Source organism: Cyprinus carpio, chromosome A23 (genome assembly GCF_018340385.1).
Source record: "Cyprinus carpio isolate SPL01 chromosome A23, ASM1834038v1, whole genome shotgun sequence".
Classification (NCBI taxonomy): Eukaryota; Metazoa; Chordata; class Actinopteri; order Cypriniformes; family Cyprinidae; genus Cyprinus; species Cyprinus carpio.
This window is the reverse complement of record NC_056594.1, coordinates 9197923-9215559: the sequence shown is the minus strand read 5'-3', so window position 1 is coordinate 9215559 and position 17637 is coordinate 9197923. Positions and strand designations below refer to the sequence as shown.

General features: G+C 35.4%; 1 protein-coding gene across 1 annotated transcript; it reads right to left on the bottom strand.

Annotated features, from left to right (window-relative positions):
- Window positions 1–6781: 6781 nt before the first annotated feature.
- On the bottom strand, window positions 6782–16558 carry LOC109086527 (rho-related GTP-binding protein Rho6-like). Its single transcript, XM_042712946.1, has 5 exons — window positions 16244–16558; window positions 15808–15895; window positions 10740–10849; window positions 10063–10197; window positions 6782–9980 (listed from the first exon to the last, which is right to left on the bottom strand). The coding sequence occupies exons 1-5, from the start codon at window positions 16361–16363 to the stop codon at window positions 9735–9737; spliced, it is 699 nt and encodes a 232-aa protein (XP_042568880.1). The 5' UTR covers window positions 16364–16558; the 3' UTR covers window positions 6782–9734.
- Window positions 16559–17637: the final 1079 nt, after the last annotated feature.

The window sequence follows — 17637 nt, the reverse complement described above, 5'->3', positions numbered from 1 at the left end:
TATTTTAAATAAGTAATTTTTTACTCTATTTTGGTCAATGCATGGTAAGTGCAAAAGACTTAAAAAGATAAAAAATAATAATCACCAACCGCATACTTTTGAATGGTACTGTAAAAAGTAACAGTTAATTCATATTTTTACATTTATAACAGTTCATAAAATGTCCTCACCTGAAATTTATTTGCAGGTTTCAGTTAAAATCTACCTTTATTTTATAGTTAACTTTCACCTGAGTACATGCTAATGTGGTGGTTTAATGATGTTCACTGGTTTAGCGATTGCAAAAATATACTGATTTTGAAAGTTTGGAGGACAGAATTCACAAAAATGATTCTAATTTAAGGAAGTTTGTATCACAGTGCTTGAAATCCACATAAAAACTACTGCTAGAGAAAGCACACATTTGTATGATTTGATTTTTGACTCCAAACCTCTTAATTACTGATATATAGTTCTTGTGACAACTTCTCGTGTGACAACTAGCTCCTACATTACTGAAATTGCAGCTTGCAAACCTATTTTTAGAGTTTGTTTTGCACAGAGTCAGTGATAAGATGAATAAAATGAGGTTGGCGGTGCAAGTTCAGCACCACCTTGTTTACTTGATCAGCCTTGACAGAAATAGACTGTAATGTTTGTCTTATAACAATGGCTGTTGTTGCGGGGCAGGATGAGGGGCTGGTAGAGAAGCGGAGAGGGGAGAGAGGCTTATCTGGGCGACAGGGTGAAGCATGTCAGAGCTTCAGCTACGGAGCTCCACCGACACACGAGTCTCTATTGTTCAGTTCACATCCTCCTCCTCCTGCAGTGGTGTTCTCCGTGTGTGGGTGGAAGTGACTTCTTTTTTTTTTCCTCAGTGGAAAATCTCAAAGCCGGGCTTCCCTTTATCAGCCCTTCCTTCTGGGAAGAAAGAGAACTTCCTTCAAAACAGGTGCAGAGTGTTGATGGGGGGGTTTGTGCTGGAGAGACAGACTCTGACACACTTCTGATCTAAGGAGGATGCCTGCTGTTTGAGTTACAGGTAACATCAATTACTAATGGTACCTCACCCAGCAACCACTATCTCGGAGTATTATGAACATTAATACGCAGTCTTGATCATCATTTGCGTTTATTCAAATCAAATGAATTTCAAATGGGGTCATCGCACGGAAAGGGTTGCGTGGATACGGTTTCAATTACTGATAAACGCAGGGCACAGGTGTTAATTAAAATCTAGTTGTTTTAGTTGGCCAGATAAGCACCTGTTGGCCGCTTTCATCTTCACACTGAGAATGTATGTGTGCTCAAAAGAGAGCTGAATCTGTTAAATATTTTATTTCGTACGATTTTTCTCTTTCAGGCCGTTGAAAAGTAAATCTGTGCACACGCACCTACACACAGACACACTTGCACTGAGACTTTGCTGCTGTTGCTATGACTACATGCTTTCTGCGGTAAATGTGTTGTGTGACACTGTAAAGTCAAAGAGAATACTCATGTTTTCATATCTACTCCTGTCTTTTCTTTCTCTCTCACATACTTGCTCTTCTCAGGCACACTCAAGGCTGTGTGTAATTTTGATTACGGCTTTGTGTGACCTTGAGACTCATAAAGAGCTGCCTACAATACCGATCCTTCTGGGTATGTGGGTTGTGAACTGTCTACAGATAACTAGCAGTCATGCTCTGAATATCTTGAATTTTACTTTAATCTATGCCATGAGTTTTCAACCTTTGGATCCCTTGGTGGAAAATAATGTTAATATTAATGTGTTTACACACTTTGTTATGATGCTAAGGTTTAGAGTTGGGAATTGTAAGAAATTTTCCAGGTCTGGTTCTGATTTTTAAACTGTTAACCTGCTAATAAAAATATTATGGTAAAATAATACTCAATTCAAACAATCCTGGTAATATCAACAAATTCAACATGTAACTTAGGATTTTTTGCAAAACTACTTTTTTTTTCTGAATAAAAATCAACATGTCAGCTTTCTCTGGGAAAATACAGGATGTCTTCTGGTTAATGTATCTCCAGCAGGTTGCACAGCTATTTAAATAATGGTTAGGTATTGTACAGTCATATACTTGATTATGTACCTTTATATTTTAATTGTACTAATAATTGAATTGTACTAGCCAACTAACTTTAAAGTTACTTATTATTAGGGCTGTCAAATGATTAATCACGATTAATCACATCCAAAATAAAAGTTTTGTTTAAATAATATATGTATGTGTACAGGGTATATTTATTATGTATATATAAATACACACACATAAATTATATATTCAGAAAATATTTACATGTATATACATTTTATATATTTATATTCTTATATTTTATATTATATATAAATATATTTAATATATAAACATAACATATTCTTCTTAAATATATACATGCATGTGTGCGTATTTATATATACATAATAAATATACACAGTATACACACATATATTATGTAAACAAAACTTTTATTTTGGATGTGATTAATCGTGATTAATCATTTGACAGCCCTACTTATTATATATATATATATATATATATATATATATATATATATATATATATATATATAATATTATTATTATAGTAATATAAAAATATTTTGATATATGGTAAATACACACACCCACATATATATATATAATATATATATATATTATAGTAATATAAAAATATTTTGATTTTTTTTTTTTTTTGCATGTATTTTTTTAGATTAAATTATTTTTTTCTAACAGTAATTGGCAGACCCCCTGCAATCCCACCTTGGACCCCCCTGTTGTAGACCCTGCTTTAGTCTGTATCAGTCTGGAGCTGCTCCAAATTCTCTAAAATCTCTAACTTTGTCTTTACTGCTCATGCTGATAATGATAAGCTATGAAAGCAATTTTCTTAAAATATATCTTTAATCATCGTTTCATTGTGTGGCATATCGTCGGTTGCTGTGATACTTGATTGATAGCATATTATACACATGGAATTGCAATCAGGCTTCATTGTCGTATGTCATTGTTTGTTTCCTCCTTAAACATGAAAAGATTGTATCAAAGTAGAAATAAAGATACACTTTTTCTTTTTTTGCATGTAAGAAACAAGTTACCAATATCTGCATGATATTGCTGTATATACAATCATTGAGAAATTGCCCTACCCTGCTGTGATTGTGGGCACTACTGCATGTGTGATGCACCCTGACCTAATTAGTTATTTACTGTGTCACACCATATGTTAAAATTTGTCCTTAAGAGACATATGTCATAGTTTTCAGCTGTAACCAGCAAAATCCCTGTGCTACTTTTAACTCCAGAGTCCAGACATGCATGGCCATCCTGACCTGTCCAAACGCATCCCACACCTCCTTCCTTCTCTATGGCCCAGAGACCCAGATGCCATGAAACTACGGTTGGCTAATTAAACAGCCAAATATGCTCATCCATTATCAGCATACCTCAGGGGTTCACTGTGACACGCTGTACATATGCGTGAGAGTGAGTGATAGTGGGGGTTGGGTTTACCTCATGGGTTTTAGGGAAGCCTTGGAGGCCTGTTGGCAAGAAAAAAACCCATGGCAGTGTAAGAGGCATGCTCCATGAGGGCACGTGTGCGGTTGTTTTGTTCTGTTGCCAATGCAGCAGAAATCAGCTGTGCAAAACTCTTGGAACACTACCGTATTAAAGTCATCAAATGTTGTTGCAAATAGGACTTTCTTTGGCAGAACACAAAAGAAGATTGTCCAATGTTATTTTGGACCCCATTTACTTTCACTGTTTTTTTTTTTTTTTTTTTTGTGTGTTATTGTTTTTTAGGGTTTTCCAAACTGGGTTTGGAATTTGTATTATTATTATTTTTTTTTTTTTTTTTTTTTTTTTTTTTTTTATTACCGCAATGTTATTTTATTGTTATGTTAAATTATTTTATTTAATTTTTTTATACATTTTACAAAGTTATTCAAAGCTAATTTAAATGTGAAATTAGCAATAAAATATTAAAAAATCATCTGATATATATATCAAATATTGTGCAATCCTGATACATGAAAAGATCTGATAACAAATATGCTGCTGATGTATCATGCATCAGAATCAGAATGAGCTTTATTGCCAGGTATGTTTACACATACGAGGAATTTGTTTTCGTGACAGAAGCTTCCACAGTGCAACAGAATGACAGTGACAGAACAAAAAACACATAATAAAAGAATAAAAAATACAAATAAGTAGGATGTATACAAATATATATAATATACAAATAAGTAAGAAATAACAAGTAATATACAAATTGACAATTGTATGTGCGGGTATATTACAATAGGCAGTTTTGTATGTAGATGTATATTATGTGCAAATTTGAAGTGTAGACTAAGTATGTGTGTTAGATAGGGCTGTCAAATGATTAATCACGATTAATCACATCCAAAATAAAAGTTTTGTTTACATAATATATGTGTGTATACTGTGTATATTTATTATGTATATATAAATACACACACATGCATGTATATATTTAAGAAGAATATGTTATGTTTATATATTAAATATAGTTATATATAATATAAAATATAAGAATATAAATATATAAATGTATATACATGTAAATATTTTCTAAATATATAATTTATGTGTGTGTATTTATATATACATAATAAATATACCCTGTACACATACATATATTATGTAAACAAAACTTTTATTTTGGATGTGATTAATCGTGATTAATCATTTGACAGCCCTAGTGTTAGATAAATAAGTGTATGTGTGTATAAATAGTGTTGTGCGTTCCACAGTTATTGTCAAGTCTTCATTAGATGGATTGCCTGAGGGAAGAAACTGTTCCTGTGTCTGGTCGTTCTGGTGCTCAGAGCTCTGTAGCGTCGACCAGCGTCGACCAGATTTTCTCATGAAGTCCAGTATCATCTCCACTGTTTTGAGTGTGTTGAGCTCCACACTCGTTCAGATTGTCTGCCAGTTGTTGATTCTCCACAGTTCTGGGGGATGGTGTCTTGTAATTGGTGATCTCTTTCAGACTTTTCCACATTGATGCTGAGTCGCTGGAAGTGAACTGAGTCCTTCTTTTTTCAGAATAATTCCTCTTTGCCACTCTGATGTCCTTTTCCAGTGTGTATTTAGCCTGTTTATGCAAGACATTGTCCCTCTTCCTGTAAGCATCTTCTTTGGCCTGACGGATGTATCTGAGTTTTGCAGTGAACTACGGTTTGTCATTGTAAGTTAGATGAGTCCTGCATCTCTAAAGGTGTGTAATATAAATAAAAAATGTATGATGATGTTATTTGAGAGGTTTCACATTGTTTATGCTAATATATGAATAAATTTAATATGCTGATTATGTACATTTTCTCCTGAGGCCTCGAGTCCAGCAGTTGTTCTTGTGTGTGTGACGTGCTGTCTGCTCCAGAGAGCAGTCACCTTGACTGATTCAACAAGGGTTGACTGAGCTTGTTGCATTGAAACCGCACTGAAAGTTCCTTTTTAACCTTAAAACAACATTCCTCTGATAATCTAAGTATGAGCAGGCGAATAACACAAGCAGAAAAGGTGCATAAGAAAGAGTAGACAGCACATTTGAAGGTCTGAACTCGCATACTGAACATGTGTTTTCTCCTGTCATTATGATCCCACATTGTTTCAGCGGTTCTAGAGGATCTATAGCATTGTTAGCACTGGAGTCACGGTGGCTGGTTTGATGGTTGTGTGTTTGTGGGCAGACTGCAGCTCGTCAGTAATTGGAGAGTATATTTCATTCCCTTTACTGATTTCTCCCCAGTTTCTCTCACTAGGTTTCTGTCTGTTGGAAGTGAGGGATTAGTAATGAGCTGGTATTCTGTCATTCCCTTACTTTACAGGATTTTTCTTTCATAACATTCCTCTTAAATTCATGCTTAACAGATTCTGCTGTTTTATCCAGGTTATATCTTTTCCTTTTCCTAGAAATTTCCTTTGAAATTCATGCTTTAAGCTGTGACTGGTCAAGGTTGACTTGGTCTAATGCATTAAATGAAAGAGCTGCACATGGTGAGGTATACAAGCACTCTTTGTCTATTAATAGTGTGAACATGTACACTACCATTTAAAGGTACTAGGCTAAAGAACTGACTGAGGAACATGATATTAGTGCTTTTGAGCTGGTTTTGCCTCAGGATGTTGAATTTCATTGGGACTCAAGTGCTGACCCAACGCAATATACCAAAAAAAAAAAAAAAAAAAAAAAAAAAAACATTAAACCAATGTATTAATATATTTATTATTAAAAATGGTTGTAATATTGTTTTATATTAAATTATACATTTATATTAAAAATGTATATTCATATCTACATTGTAATTTATTAATACCATGAAAAACATTTGAAAAACTCAAGGGTTGTAATGCTTCTTGGTGGTCAATAATTCACTAGTCAGTAATTTACAGCATGCCTAATTTGATTTCTTCTGTCAGTTGAGAGATGGATTTTTGCCCAAATATCATAGCGTTTAATGGTTGTTTGAAGTTGCCTGTTTCGTTTTTGCTGTCCAAACTATACCTGATTAAATGTTTACTTACAAGATTTTTTCTGCTTTTTCAGAATAGACGTATAACCCAAATGATGGTCTATCACAATTGAGAAGCACTGATGTAAAGTAATATGGAACATTGTGAAGAGATGGATAGTGTAGGGATCAGTGACAGAGTTTGCTCTATTGGTATGTGATGCAATTGAGAAATCCTGGATGATGTGCAAGCTTTAGAAACTGGATAAAGCATAGATAGATTCATAAAAAAATTGATGGACCAAAATTGTTCAAGGTATATTTTATTAAATTAAAGCTTATTTTACCAAAAAATATATCACCATATATTCCATGGCCTTGTTTGATGTATGTACAGTGCTTATTGAAGGAAATATTTTTGTTTCTGCCTCTTTATTATTCAGTACACTGTCCCATACTATTCCTGCAGAATCCCATGATTTACTCCTGGTTTTTCTTAGACCTGTTGGCCTAGTTTTGAGTGCCATAAACAGGTAATTGAGTGAATAAAGAGGCAATTCAAGAATCTGTCATAAAAGGATCTTTGTCTTATGAAATCTCTCCTGAAATTTAAGATACAGGGTTGCCACTCATTTTGACTAATGTATTTCCATGACTTTTCCAGTTTTTTATGGTTCTGCAATTAATTTGATAGAGATTGCTGGGAAACATTATTTTATTTCATTTCTATATTAAATGTTTATACAGACATGGCACTTTTCTCATTGTATTTTGGACTGCCACTGGATCTGCAAACACACACAATTTACTGACCAAATCCAGGGTTTAATTAATTTAAGAGTGATACATGACATCAGAGACAGGAAAAATAATACACAATATTCCATATAAAATAGATTGTCTGAAACGAAAGACTAAAACAGAACCAGCAATAATCAACTATTAATAACTTACAGTTACATTGCACACACAATCATACAGTCTGTTCTGAATTGGTTTCCTTCTCAGACTTCATTTAAAGGGCTGTACAAAACTGATTATGCACAACATATGTACGTCCAGACTTAAGTAACAAAAGGAAGATTTTGGAGGTCCACCACATCAAACATATAACATATAAGGGTGCTACTAAACCAGACAACAGTAACAAATTCATATCAAGATGATGGTCTGTAAGACGATTTATGTTCCAAACTATAAACTATAGCCATGAAAAAAACATTTGTTATGCTACAGTGAGAAAACATCCTTATTTTCACTTTGTTTACACCCTGTTTCTCTCTCTCAACTTCTCTCGAGTGGTTTTCGGACATTTAGACCAGCTTAACTGACTTGTCTGTTGCTAAGCAACGGTGTAGAATTGGTGATCAGTGCATGTAGCATGAAGTGATGAACAACCTCCTAAAGCTGCTTTCAGATGAACTAGACTGAGAATTTACAAAGTCAGTGATATAATAATAATAACAAAGTAGTACAAATGTGCGCTTAAGGCAAGACCAGTTTATATGTACAGTATTTCATTCTCATTCTCTAGATATGACTATGCAAACTTAGATTTGACGGAATTTGCAGTTTTCACAATATCCAGTGCTACAACATTTTGGATTAAATTAGTGAAAATTAAATGTATTTATTTTTGAAAGAAGTCTCTTTTGCTCACCAAGGTTGCATCATTTGGTCAAAAACACAGTAAAACGGTAATATTGTGAAATATTATTACTCTTTAAAATAACGGTTTTCTATTTTAATATATTTAAAAATTTAATATATTCCTGTGATGGCAAAGCTGAATTTTCAGCTGTAGCTTTTACTGACCCCAAATTTTTGATTGGTAGTGTAAATTATTCCACAAACCATTTCTTTGATCATATTAAATTTGATCTTATGTTGGAAGTTATTTTGAGGTCAGATTCTTTGTAATGCTGTCTCGTCTGACCTTCTCAGTTTATTTCCACTTGGCCATTTATAAGCTTAAAGTGAGGATTTAGTTGTTTTATGATTAAGCATTACAGAACCAGGGGTTGTGGGATTTAAAACCAGACTGAGGCTTAGCATGAGAAGAGAGTCCTCCGTGACAGTGATCTGACCGAATGCATGAGAATCACTGAAATTATAATGCAATCTAATGTCCAGCCCAAGTTAACCAGTAACTTCACCACATGACAAGAGAAGTCAAATCTTTACAGGCATGTTATTGAAAATTAGGTGTTGTGGCAGATTTTAAGATTACTGTAAAAGAAAAGTCAACTGGAACATTCAAATCATTTTCTCGCTTATGCAACATTGATCAGTTTTGGTGGACTGCAATATCCTTTAGTATATCCCATCTCTAAATTTACTTCAGTGAAAGTTCTTGTTTTCTAAAAAAGAACGCTTGGAACATCTGGAAGGGGTCTTTCTGGCAATAACTCCTGCTCTATAATGAGAAATGGCCTGGGCAATGTTGGGCTTTGTCCTCATTGGCTGAAATTTATGTCCATTTATATTCTTTAGGGGAAGAAAGCTCAAGAAGGACTAGAAATGAGAGAGAGAGAGAAAGTTAAAGAGTGTTTCAGCATGTCCAATCCATCTGGATTGTACAAATGTGATTGGATGTTTCATCTAGCAGATTTATGACACTGTCCGCCTTTTTCAGGAGGACATAAAATCTTTTTTGGCTCCTCCTCTCATGCATGCATGAGATCTCACATCGTAGATCAGTGCCAGAGACTTCAGCTACAAGCAAAGCATAATTCTGTATTGAAACAGCAACTAATGCCAACCTGTATTCAATCATCCTCTCACTTCCCATTCAACAATCACATCCATGTTTACTAAAGTGCATACTGTGTAACAGAAACACATCCTCTTCCTTTAAATATTAAATTACGTTCACAGCTCATCCCACATTCCCATACATGTATGCACGCTAACAAATAAAGACTACCCACAAAAATATCTCACAGTGTCCAATATTCACTGCATTTCCTTCTTTGACTGACTGATTGATCACTGATACAAAATGCAGTTCATGTAAAGCCATATGCTGGTAAACTCAATCGATAACAGGATGTGTAACAGCCGAAAACCTTGAACAATGGCAGCAGCTCTTTGTCATAGGTAAGAGTGTGTTTGTGGGTGGGGTGTCAGAATGGAAGAAGAACAACATAAGTGTAGAGAGAGGAAGGGGTCATGAAAGATCATGACCTCCCCTCCTCTTAAAACCAACCCTTTCAAGAGCAAAAATATATATTTTTCTGGAACTGGAGTGGCGCACATGGAGCTCACATGATGGAACAGCTCTTGGTTCTCTCCTTGCTGAAGGAGGAGGTCAGGAGCTCTGCTTTACTGGGCAGGTGAAGAAGGCGTTTGGACAGCCGGCGAGTGGGGGTTTGCTTTATGGGGGGCTGCAGTTTGTTGAGGCATGTTAGTGCCGCTGAGCGGAACACACTGTGGATGCTCTTCTCCGATGTGAATGCAGAGCACTCTAGGTACACCTCTGCTCCTACCTGCTTCGCCAACAAGGTGCCCTAAAAACAGAAAAATAGACAGACTGAAGTCAGAGATGGAAAAAGAAAGGCGAGGAGTCTAGAAAGGGTGTGATCGACTGACCTGCTCATGGGAGATGGGCGTCAGTCTCTGATTGGACAGCTCCATCAGTGTGCAAACATCTGTTCGCAGGTCTGTCTTGCAGCCGACTAGGATTATTCGAGTACTGGGGCAGAAATCCATGATTTCGGCTTTCCACTGCAGGGAGAGAGCTGTTAATATACTGCAGAAATCATTTTCTTAATGAGTATTTTTACTTGAGAAGCAACACTTCACCCAAAAGTATTTTGTATTTTTACAGTGAAAGTCAGTGGGGTCCAAAACAACATTGATTTTTCATTATGTGAAAAAAAAAAAAAATTTTGTTTTGTTTTGGGAGAGTAAGTTATGTCGTTTTGGTTTGGAGTGAGGGTGAGTAAATGACACAATTTTCATTTTTGGTTAAATTATCCCTTTCAGACTTGTTTTGATAGCTTGTATCTTTATTATGAGTGTATTTCATCTTACTGAACCTTCATTTTTTTCATTTGTTTTTAACTTGTTTCTACTTAAAACAAGTGAAAAAAATTTGCCTGTGCAATGAGACAAAATACACTAATTAAAGATGCATTTTCTAAAAAGATTTTATGATGTGTTGCTTAAGCAAAATTGTAAATTTTAAGGATTTTTAGATATTTTAACTGAAAAAAAAGAAAAGAAAAAATGAGTAATAGAAAATGAAGTCATAAAATGTCTTCAACCTTTTTCAGAGAGCTTTCGACGGTCTCAGGGCGACTTATATCAAAGCAGAGCAGAACAGCATCTCCGTCACTGTAGCAAAGAGGCCTGACATTATCATAATACGGTGAACCTGCAGGAGCAACCACATAAATAATAATTAATAATGGAAACTTGGTGTCAAATGAGATGCTTGTGATAGAGGAGTGAATGTAACTTGGCAATGGTTGAGTAACATAAATAGCGAACATACAGCAGTTCTTGTAATAGGTGTGTGCATGTGTGGGGGCGAATCTCGGAGATTCCTTTATTGACAGAATGAGTTGCAGAGGAGGTCTTGTGCCCACCGGACCTCATCTCATTCCATAACTACAGCAGCGGCATTGAAGGATGCACACATAAAAACTCTCATACTATGGCTCTATGTCGATAGAAAATAAAGCAAGTCCATTAAAGGGCGCATTTTACCCAATATTCTTGTTTTTGCCTTATTAGAGTATCAACTTTCAGCTCAGAGATGGATGTTGTGTGAGCCTCTCTGAGTCACGTACTACTGCTGTATATGTAGACAGTGACTCAGCTCACTACGTTCAGTCAGAGAATATATGGCCTACCAGCAGAAAAAGAGGAGAGATATGATGAGACAAAACAAAAAATAGACAACCCTGATATCACTATGCACACTAGACCATACAGGTCTCAACAGTAAGGCCACTGTAGCAAATTAAGTTGTGGAGTTGTAGATCTATTGTGTGAGAGGGCAGATGTAAAACTCAATGGTAAGACATCTCCCTGTATCTGTTGTACATGATAGCAATTGCTCTTGACACCTGACCATAGCTACTGTTTGAAAAATAAATTATAAAAACTGTAAACTGTAATTAGTCATGATTAGAGTGTGTGTGTGTGTGTTTGTTCATGTATGCTGATAAGTGTTTGCATGTGGGTGCACAAGTGTCTACCGCTCTGCTAGTGTTCCTCCTGCGCGTCCCCAATTAACAAAGCTGTGCACAATTAACAAAGTCTAACTAGCTTAATGAAGGAATAGATGGGAGCTATTTGATTGGCTTCTCCAGCTCTGATCTTCCATATACAAGATCCTGAGTCAGATGTTGTGCATGATAAAATGTATTTTCCCCTCACAGTTACCCTTTTTACTTCTGATCTGGGCTGCATTTCCCGAAACCTTCTTAATGCTACATTATTCTTAAGTTATATCTTAAGTTGTACCTTATCGTTACAATGTGTTTCCTGAAACGTTCTTAGTTAAGTATACCTTCTGTATACGAAATTATACAAAATTAATTCTGAAGTAATACACCCAGTGTTCAATTAAGCTGCAATACTTAAAAATAATAAAAAAATAAAGATAAAGAAATTTTTTAAAAATAGACAAACTCGACCAGGCCTACCATCTCTGCCCCAAAATTCAGCTGCTGGTGGCTCTCCTGTTTCTATTTTTTTTTCTGTGCCATAGTAGCTGTTTATATATTTTATATAAGTAGCTCATCCAATAACATAAATTAGTGCTTAAAACACCAATATGTGATGCGGCTGCTGGGCAATCAACCCTGGTTGTGGAGTAAATGAGCACTCTTACCTGAATGGTTTTCTGTCGGACTTGCGTAAGCCCAAGGTGTTTTTTTTTTCTCTCTCTCTTCTGTTAAAAGCTGTTAAATTATTAAGCAATATCTCCTGTAGGTTTTTCCCTTGTATTTTATGTGGTGACCACTGGGAGGTGCTTTGGGTATATATTTTTCTTTCTTGGTTTTATTCCCTGATGTGATGCATGCTGCAAAGCCAAAGTAAAAGTTTCACACAAGTTTGTTGCATTCTAACAGGAAAGAGTTCCGTGTCTTTATTTAAAATCACGAATTTAAAAAGCCGTTCATTGAATAAATAATAGATTCTCAAGGCATCAATATCAGCCAGTTCAGCACCACCGCCAAGGACAGCACCTGGTAACATCGCACGTAAGGAGGTATGTCTTAAGTAGCCTCCTAAGATACAGTTCGGGGAACACGCCTAGAACAGGTATACCTTTAGTTAAGATATACCTTTAGAGTCTTCGTAGCGCGCTAAGAGACAACATTATCGGGAAGCCCAGCCCTGGATTCCATGCCCGGGGTTAGTTTGTTTTCCAGAGCTGTTTCACTGTTCTAGGCCAGTATGACTGGGAAATTCCATTAGAGTGTTTTAAACATTCCACGATAAGGCAGTGTGTTAATAATAAATGCACAGCAGGAAATACCCTGAGCTAAACTGAGCATAGACAGGAAGTCCTCCTTGCTTAAGAGCTCATTCACAACCAGTTGTCACATGTATAAAAGTTATTTCTATAATTATTCATATATATATATATATATATATATATATATATATATATATATATATATATATATATATATATATATATATTAATTTTAATTAACTTTATAATATTATATATAATGTAATGTATACTTTTTATAATACAAATTATTTTATTATTCGTAGTAGTAGTAAAACAGAACAATAATTATTAATGAAAGTGACATACAGCCAAGTGTGGTGACCCAAGCACCTATTAGAGAAAAACAATATCCCATCCACTCATCCTAGCAAGCAGGCACTCAGTCAAGCAGTCAGGCATGACAGTCATGGCCATAGCCAGGGTTTGAAAATTAGTGAGGTCTGGGGTGGGGTTAAAAATTGTGCTATAATAACCCCTACAAATACAACTCATCATATACAAAACACGTTAGAGACAGACATGTAGATGTTTGTGAAAGATGTTTTATCTTTTTTTGGAGGGATGAACATTGTACCACAGTTATACCATATTTGTTGCATCAAAATTTGTTTATACTTTACTATAGGTTAGGGGTGGATAATTTTATTAGTTGTTTATTATTCATGCAATAACAATACATATTACTCTTATAGTTTTCATTAATAACTATCGCTATATAGATAATAACGTTGTTATCTCGGTGACCTCATAGCTGGCTACGGGCATGATGACAGTCAAGAGATTCAGACTCACCAGGCATCACTGACTGATACGTTACACAATGTGCTATGAAACATGACCCTGAAGGACCCAGCTTTCACTCGGCATGCAGTGTGACAGCAGCTATGAGATTTAAAAATATTAAACATACTGTATACACTATTGCAAAATTAATCTAGGTTGTAATATCAGTTATAAAATAAGGGCATTTGGAAAGGGAAAGTTATACAAAATATATAAACAAATCAAATAAATAACACACCCATTCAAAACAAGTGAGACAGAGTTTACAAACATAATGATTTAGACTGAATGAAAGATGGGATTGTTCGGTACATTACTGGTGTGAGAACCGTAATAATTTTCAGGAGAGAAACCTAAAAATTTAAAGGGATAGTTACCCAAAATAACACATTCACCCTCAATGTTCTTTTGAACTATCATTGTTGTTGTCTATACATTATTCTTCTTCGTCATATATATATATATATATATATATATATATCTATATATATATATATTGTATAATATATATATAGATGTATATATATATATATATATATGTATATATATATGTATATATGTATATATGTATATATATGTATATATGTATATATATGTATATATATTATTATTATTATTATTATTATTATTATTCTTTTTTATTTATTTATTTTTTTGCACAAGAAAATCAGTCATACAAGTCTGAAACCACCTGAGTGTGAGTAAATGATAACAGAATTTTTAGTTTTGGGTGAACTATTCCTTTAAGAGTTTTGTTTCAACCCTTAAAGCTCCATGAATACAAAAATATGCTACAGAAGTGAGACTATCGGAAGAAATTTCCATGTCTTTTTACTAGATAAGAAAGTAAGAGCTTCAGCTATCAGTCACTGAACCACAACTTTCTACTACTACCTAATCTTTGTAAGACTCTTAATGAGATACATGTGCAAACACACAGACTAAACATTCCCTGACCAAATTAATCTGATAGACAAAACCATAGTCCCTGGAACAGGAGCTGATCTGTGTAATCTACTTCAAAAAAGAGACATAGTATCTCTTAAAAGCCACCTACGTCATTGAAAAGGCTTTGTGTGTCACAATGAGAAAATTCCAAAACATGCCAAAACCTTGTGCTGTCCTACACGGGCCTGATTATTTTATTAACCAGTTGTCTGTCTCGTCTGATCTAGAGGCAGACAGAAGGTAAATACGGCACGCCGCCAGTGTCTGACGCTTGAGGATTGGTCTCAGGTGTTGCAGCTGCCAGACCCTCTCACCCACTTACTGCAGCCTCACATGTCAGCTTGTGTTTACTGACTCAGGGCTCAGGTGCTTATGGTATCTTTTTCCTGTGACTGACCTACTAGCCCATAGGCCTATATAATAAATAGAGGATCAGTGACTAGTTACTACAATGAGTGTATATTTTATATATATGAGTTATAATTTTATTATTCTTACATTGTACAAAATTAGAGCCACAACTGATGTGATGAACATTAACATTCCACTTTGAAGCTGTTTGTTGATGTTTTTTCTATTCATTTTCATCCATATAGTGAAAGTAAACAGGGTCCAAAACCACGCTGGACCCCACTGACTCAGGTCTGGTGACTAAAACTAATAGTACTATTGGAAAAAAATAAGAGCCAATAAAATGTATTTGATATTGTAATTTACTTTCACTGTATGCACGAAAACGAATAAAACAAGCATAAGCAGCTTCACTGTGAAGTGGGAGCAAGTAGTAAACAGACCACATGTATTCAGACCGATATAGGCGACTAAAACTACTACTATTGGAATGAATAAATGTTGGTCAGAGCAGTTGTACCTCTGATTTCTGTACAATGATTTCTGTACAATGTAAAATTAATAGCATTATAACTCATATTGAATGGAAAAAAACATTTTTAGGCTTATATATATATATATATATATATATATATATATATATATATATATATATATATATATATATATATATATATATAATTACTGAGTGCAAATGTGTTCATCAGTTTAAATGCTCTGTTACGTAAACCGGTATCACCGCTGTCCAGCTGTTAGTCGGTCAGTCTCTCTCTCACCTGATGTGTCCCATAAACTAAGCTCCACGCGCTGCTCCTCTAATTCCAGTCCAGCTGTGTAGTTCTCAAACACTGTTGGGACGTATGTCTGTGGGGGTGGGGGAACGAAATAAAAAATTATAAAAACACCTTTCTATAAAAACACTTAATTTCCTTTAAAACAGCATTTAGTTTCACAGTATATATCATAGGTTATGGTGGTTTGCTACAAAAGCGTCGATTCCTCCCCCCCCAGCGTCAACACGTGCACAACAACTCAGATGAGAAAGATACATGAAGTATTAACTTGATGCATGACTATACAGAATAATCAAACGTAGTGCGTAATAGTCACAGTATATGGTTGCATAATGACATAAGCAAGCATCCAAGTGTCTTACTAGCGAACACACACATCAATAGCCGCTCAGTGAATACATGAGAGAGCAGGACATACCTCAGGATAACAGTCTTTGGCCAACACTTGCAACATTGCGGTTTTCCCGCACTGCACGTCTCCTACTAAAACCAGTTTACAACGCATTACCAAAGGCTGGCTGATTCTTCTCTCCTTCATTGTAAATAAGAGGGTACTGTGCGCGAAGGCTTTCTTGTATGACGGCCCTGGACAGTTTGTTCAGACCGCATTGAGGTTTGGACAAAATCTCTACGAAAGAGAGAAATACGGCAGTGCGGCAATTTATACAGCTCTGTTATCCAATCAACGGCGCGCGCTCCTGCTCGCGCTCGAGTTCCACTGCCCCCGATGTGCGCCCACCCAGCTGGAGTCTGCTCATTGATTTAGCCGATATAACTGCGACTCTTACCTCTAGCGACGGCTGACAAACCTTTATGGGGGTTTTGAAAAGAGAGTTTCCACGGAAGGTGTTAAAAATTACACAACCGTATAGATAATAGCCTAAAAGTTGAGAAAAAATCCGTATAAAGGAGAACGTGTAAATACAAAATTTGCTCCATAAAATGATGCATGTAGCTCATTAATATTGATATTATGTAATCTTGATATCACTTAATCAGTTATATCAGGAAAAATACCTTCAACAATAACATAAACGCTATAATGTAAAGTGTGACCAAAATGTCTTTACACCGTTTGGGTTTGTGGAAAATGTTCACATAAGTAGATTATGATCTTTTAAATATGTTGTAATTTTGGGTTAGTTGTAACGTTGTTGTTGTTGTTGTTGTTGTTGTTGTTGTTGTATTTACATGTTGTTGTAAATTTCATGAACAAAATAAGCTAAACCACCATTTTATGTCATAAATAAATAAAGGCCTTCTGAAGTTAAATGATGTGTTTGCGTAAGAAAATATCTATATTTAAAAGTTTATAAATGGTAATCTCTAGCTTCCGCTAACTGTTGTACACGCGTTCACGAGAGAGTGGTGTACAGCGGATAACTTGGGATGTAGGTGTAGCGTAAGCTCTGGTGAGAATATGCTCGTCTCGTGAGAACCAAGTTTTGATTACACCAAAGGAAAACCAGTCTCCACTTGGCTTGTATTGAAATCCTCTTACATTTTTCTTTTTTGTTTTGCTTTCTTCTCTGCGCTTCCACGTTCGTCACTTCTCACCAGAGCTTACGCTACACCTGCGTCCTACGTCATCTGCTGGAACGCCTCTCTCTCATGGATGCATGTACGACAGTTAGCGGAAGCTAGAGATTACAGTTTAATAATTTTATATATGGATATTTTTCTTACACAAACGCATCGCTTCATTCCAGAAGGCCTTTATTAACCCCTTGGAGCTGTATGGGCACTTTTTATGATGGATGGACTCACTTTTTTGGGCTACAAAATCTCGACCTCTAGTCACTGCCATTATAA

Bases quoted from the DNA above. Each gene is read 5' to 3' on its own strand.
- LOC109086527 (XM_042712946.1), bottom strand. From the start codon at position 16,363: ATGAAGGAGAGAAGAATCAGCCAGCCTTTGGTAATGCGTTGTAAACTG. The intron at 10,198-10,739 runs GTTGAAGACATT...CTCTCCCTGCAG, and splicing joins TCGAAAGCTCTCTGAAAAAG to TGGAAAGCCGAAATCATGGA. The intron at 9,981-10,062 runs GTCAGTCGATCA...TTCTGTTTTTAG, and splicing joins CGCCCATCTCCCATGAGCAG to GGCACCTTGTTGGCGAAGCA.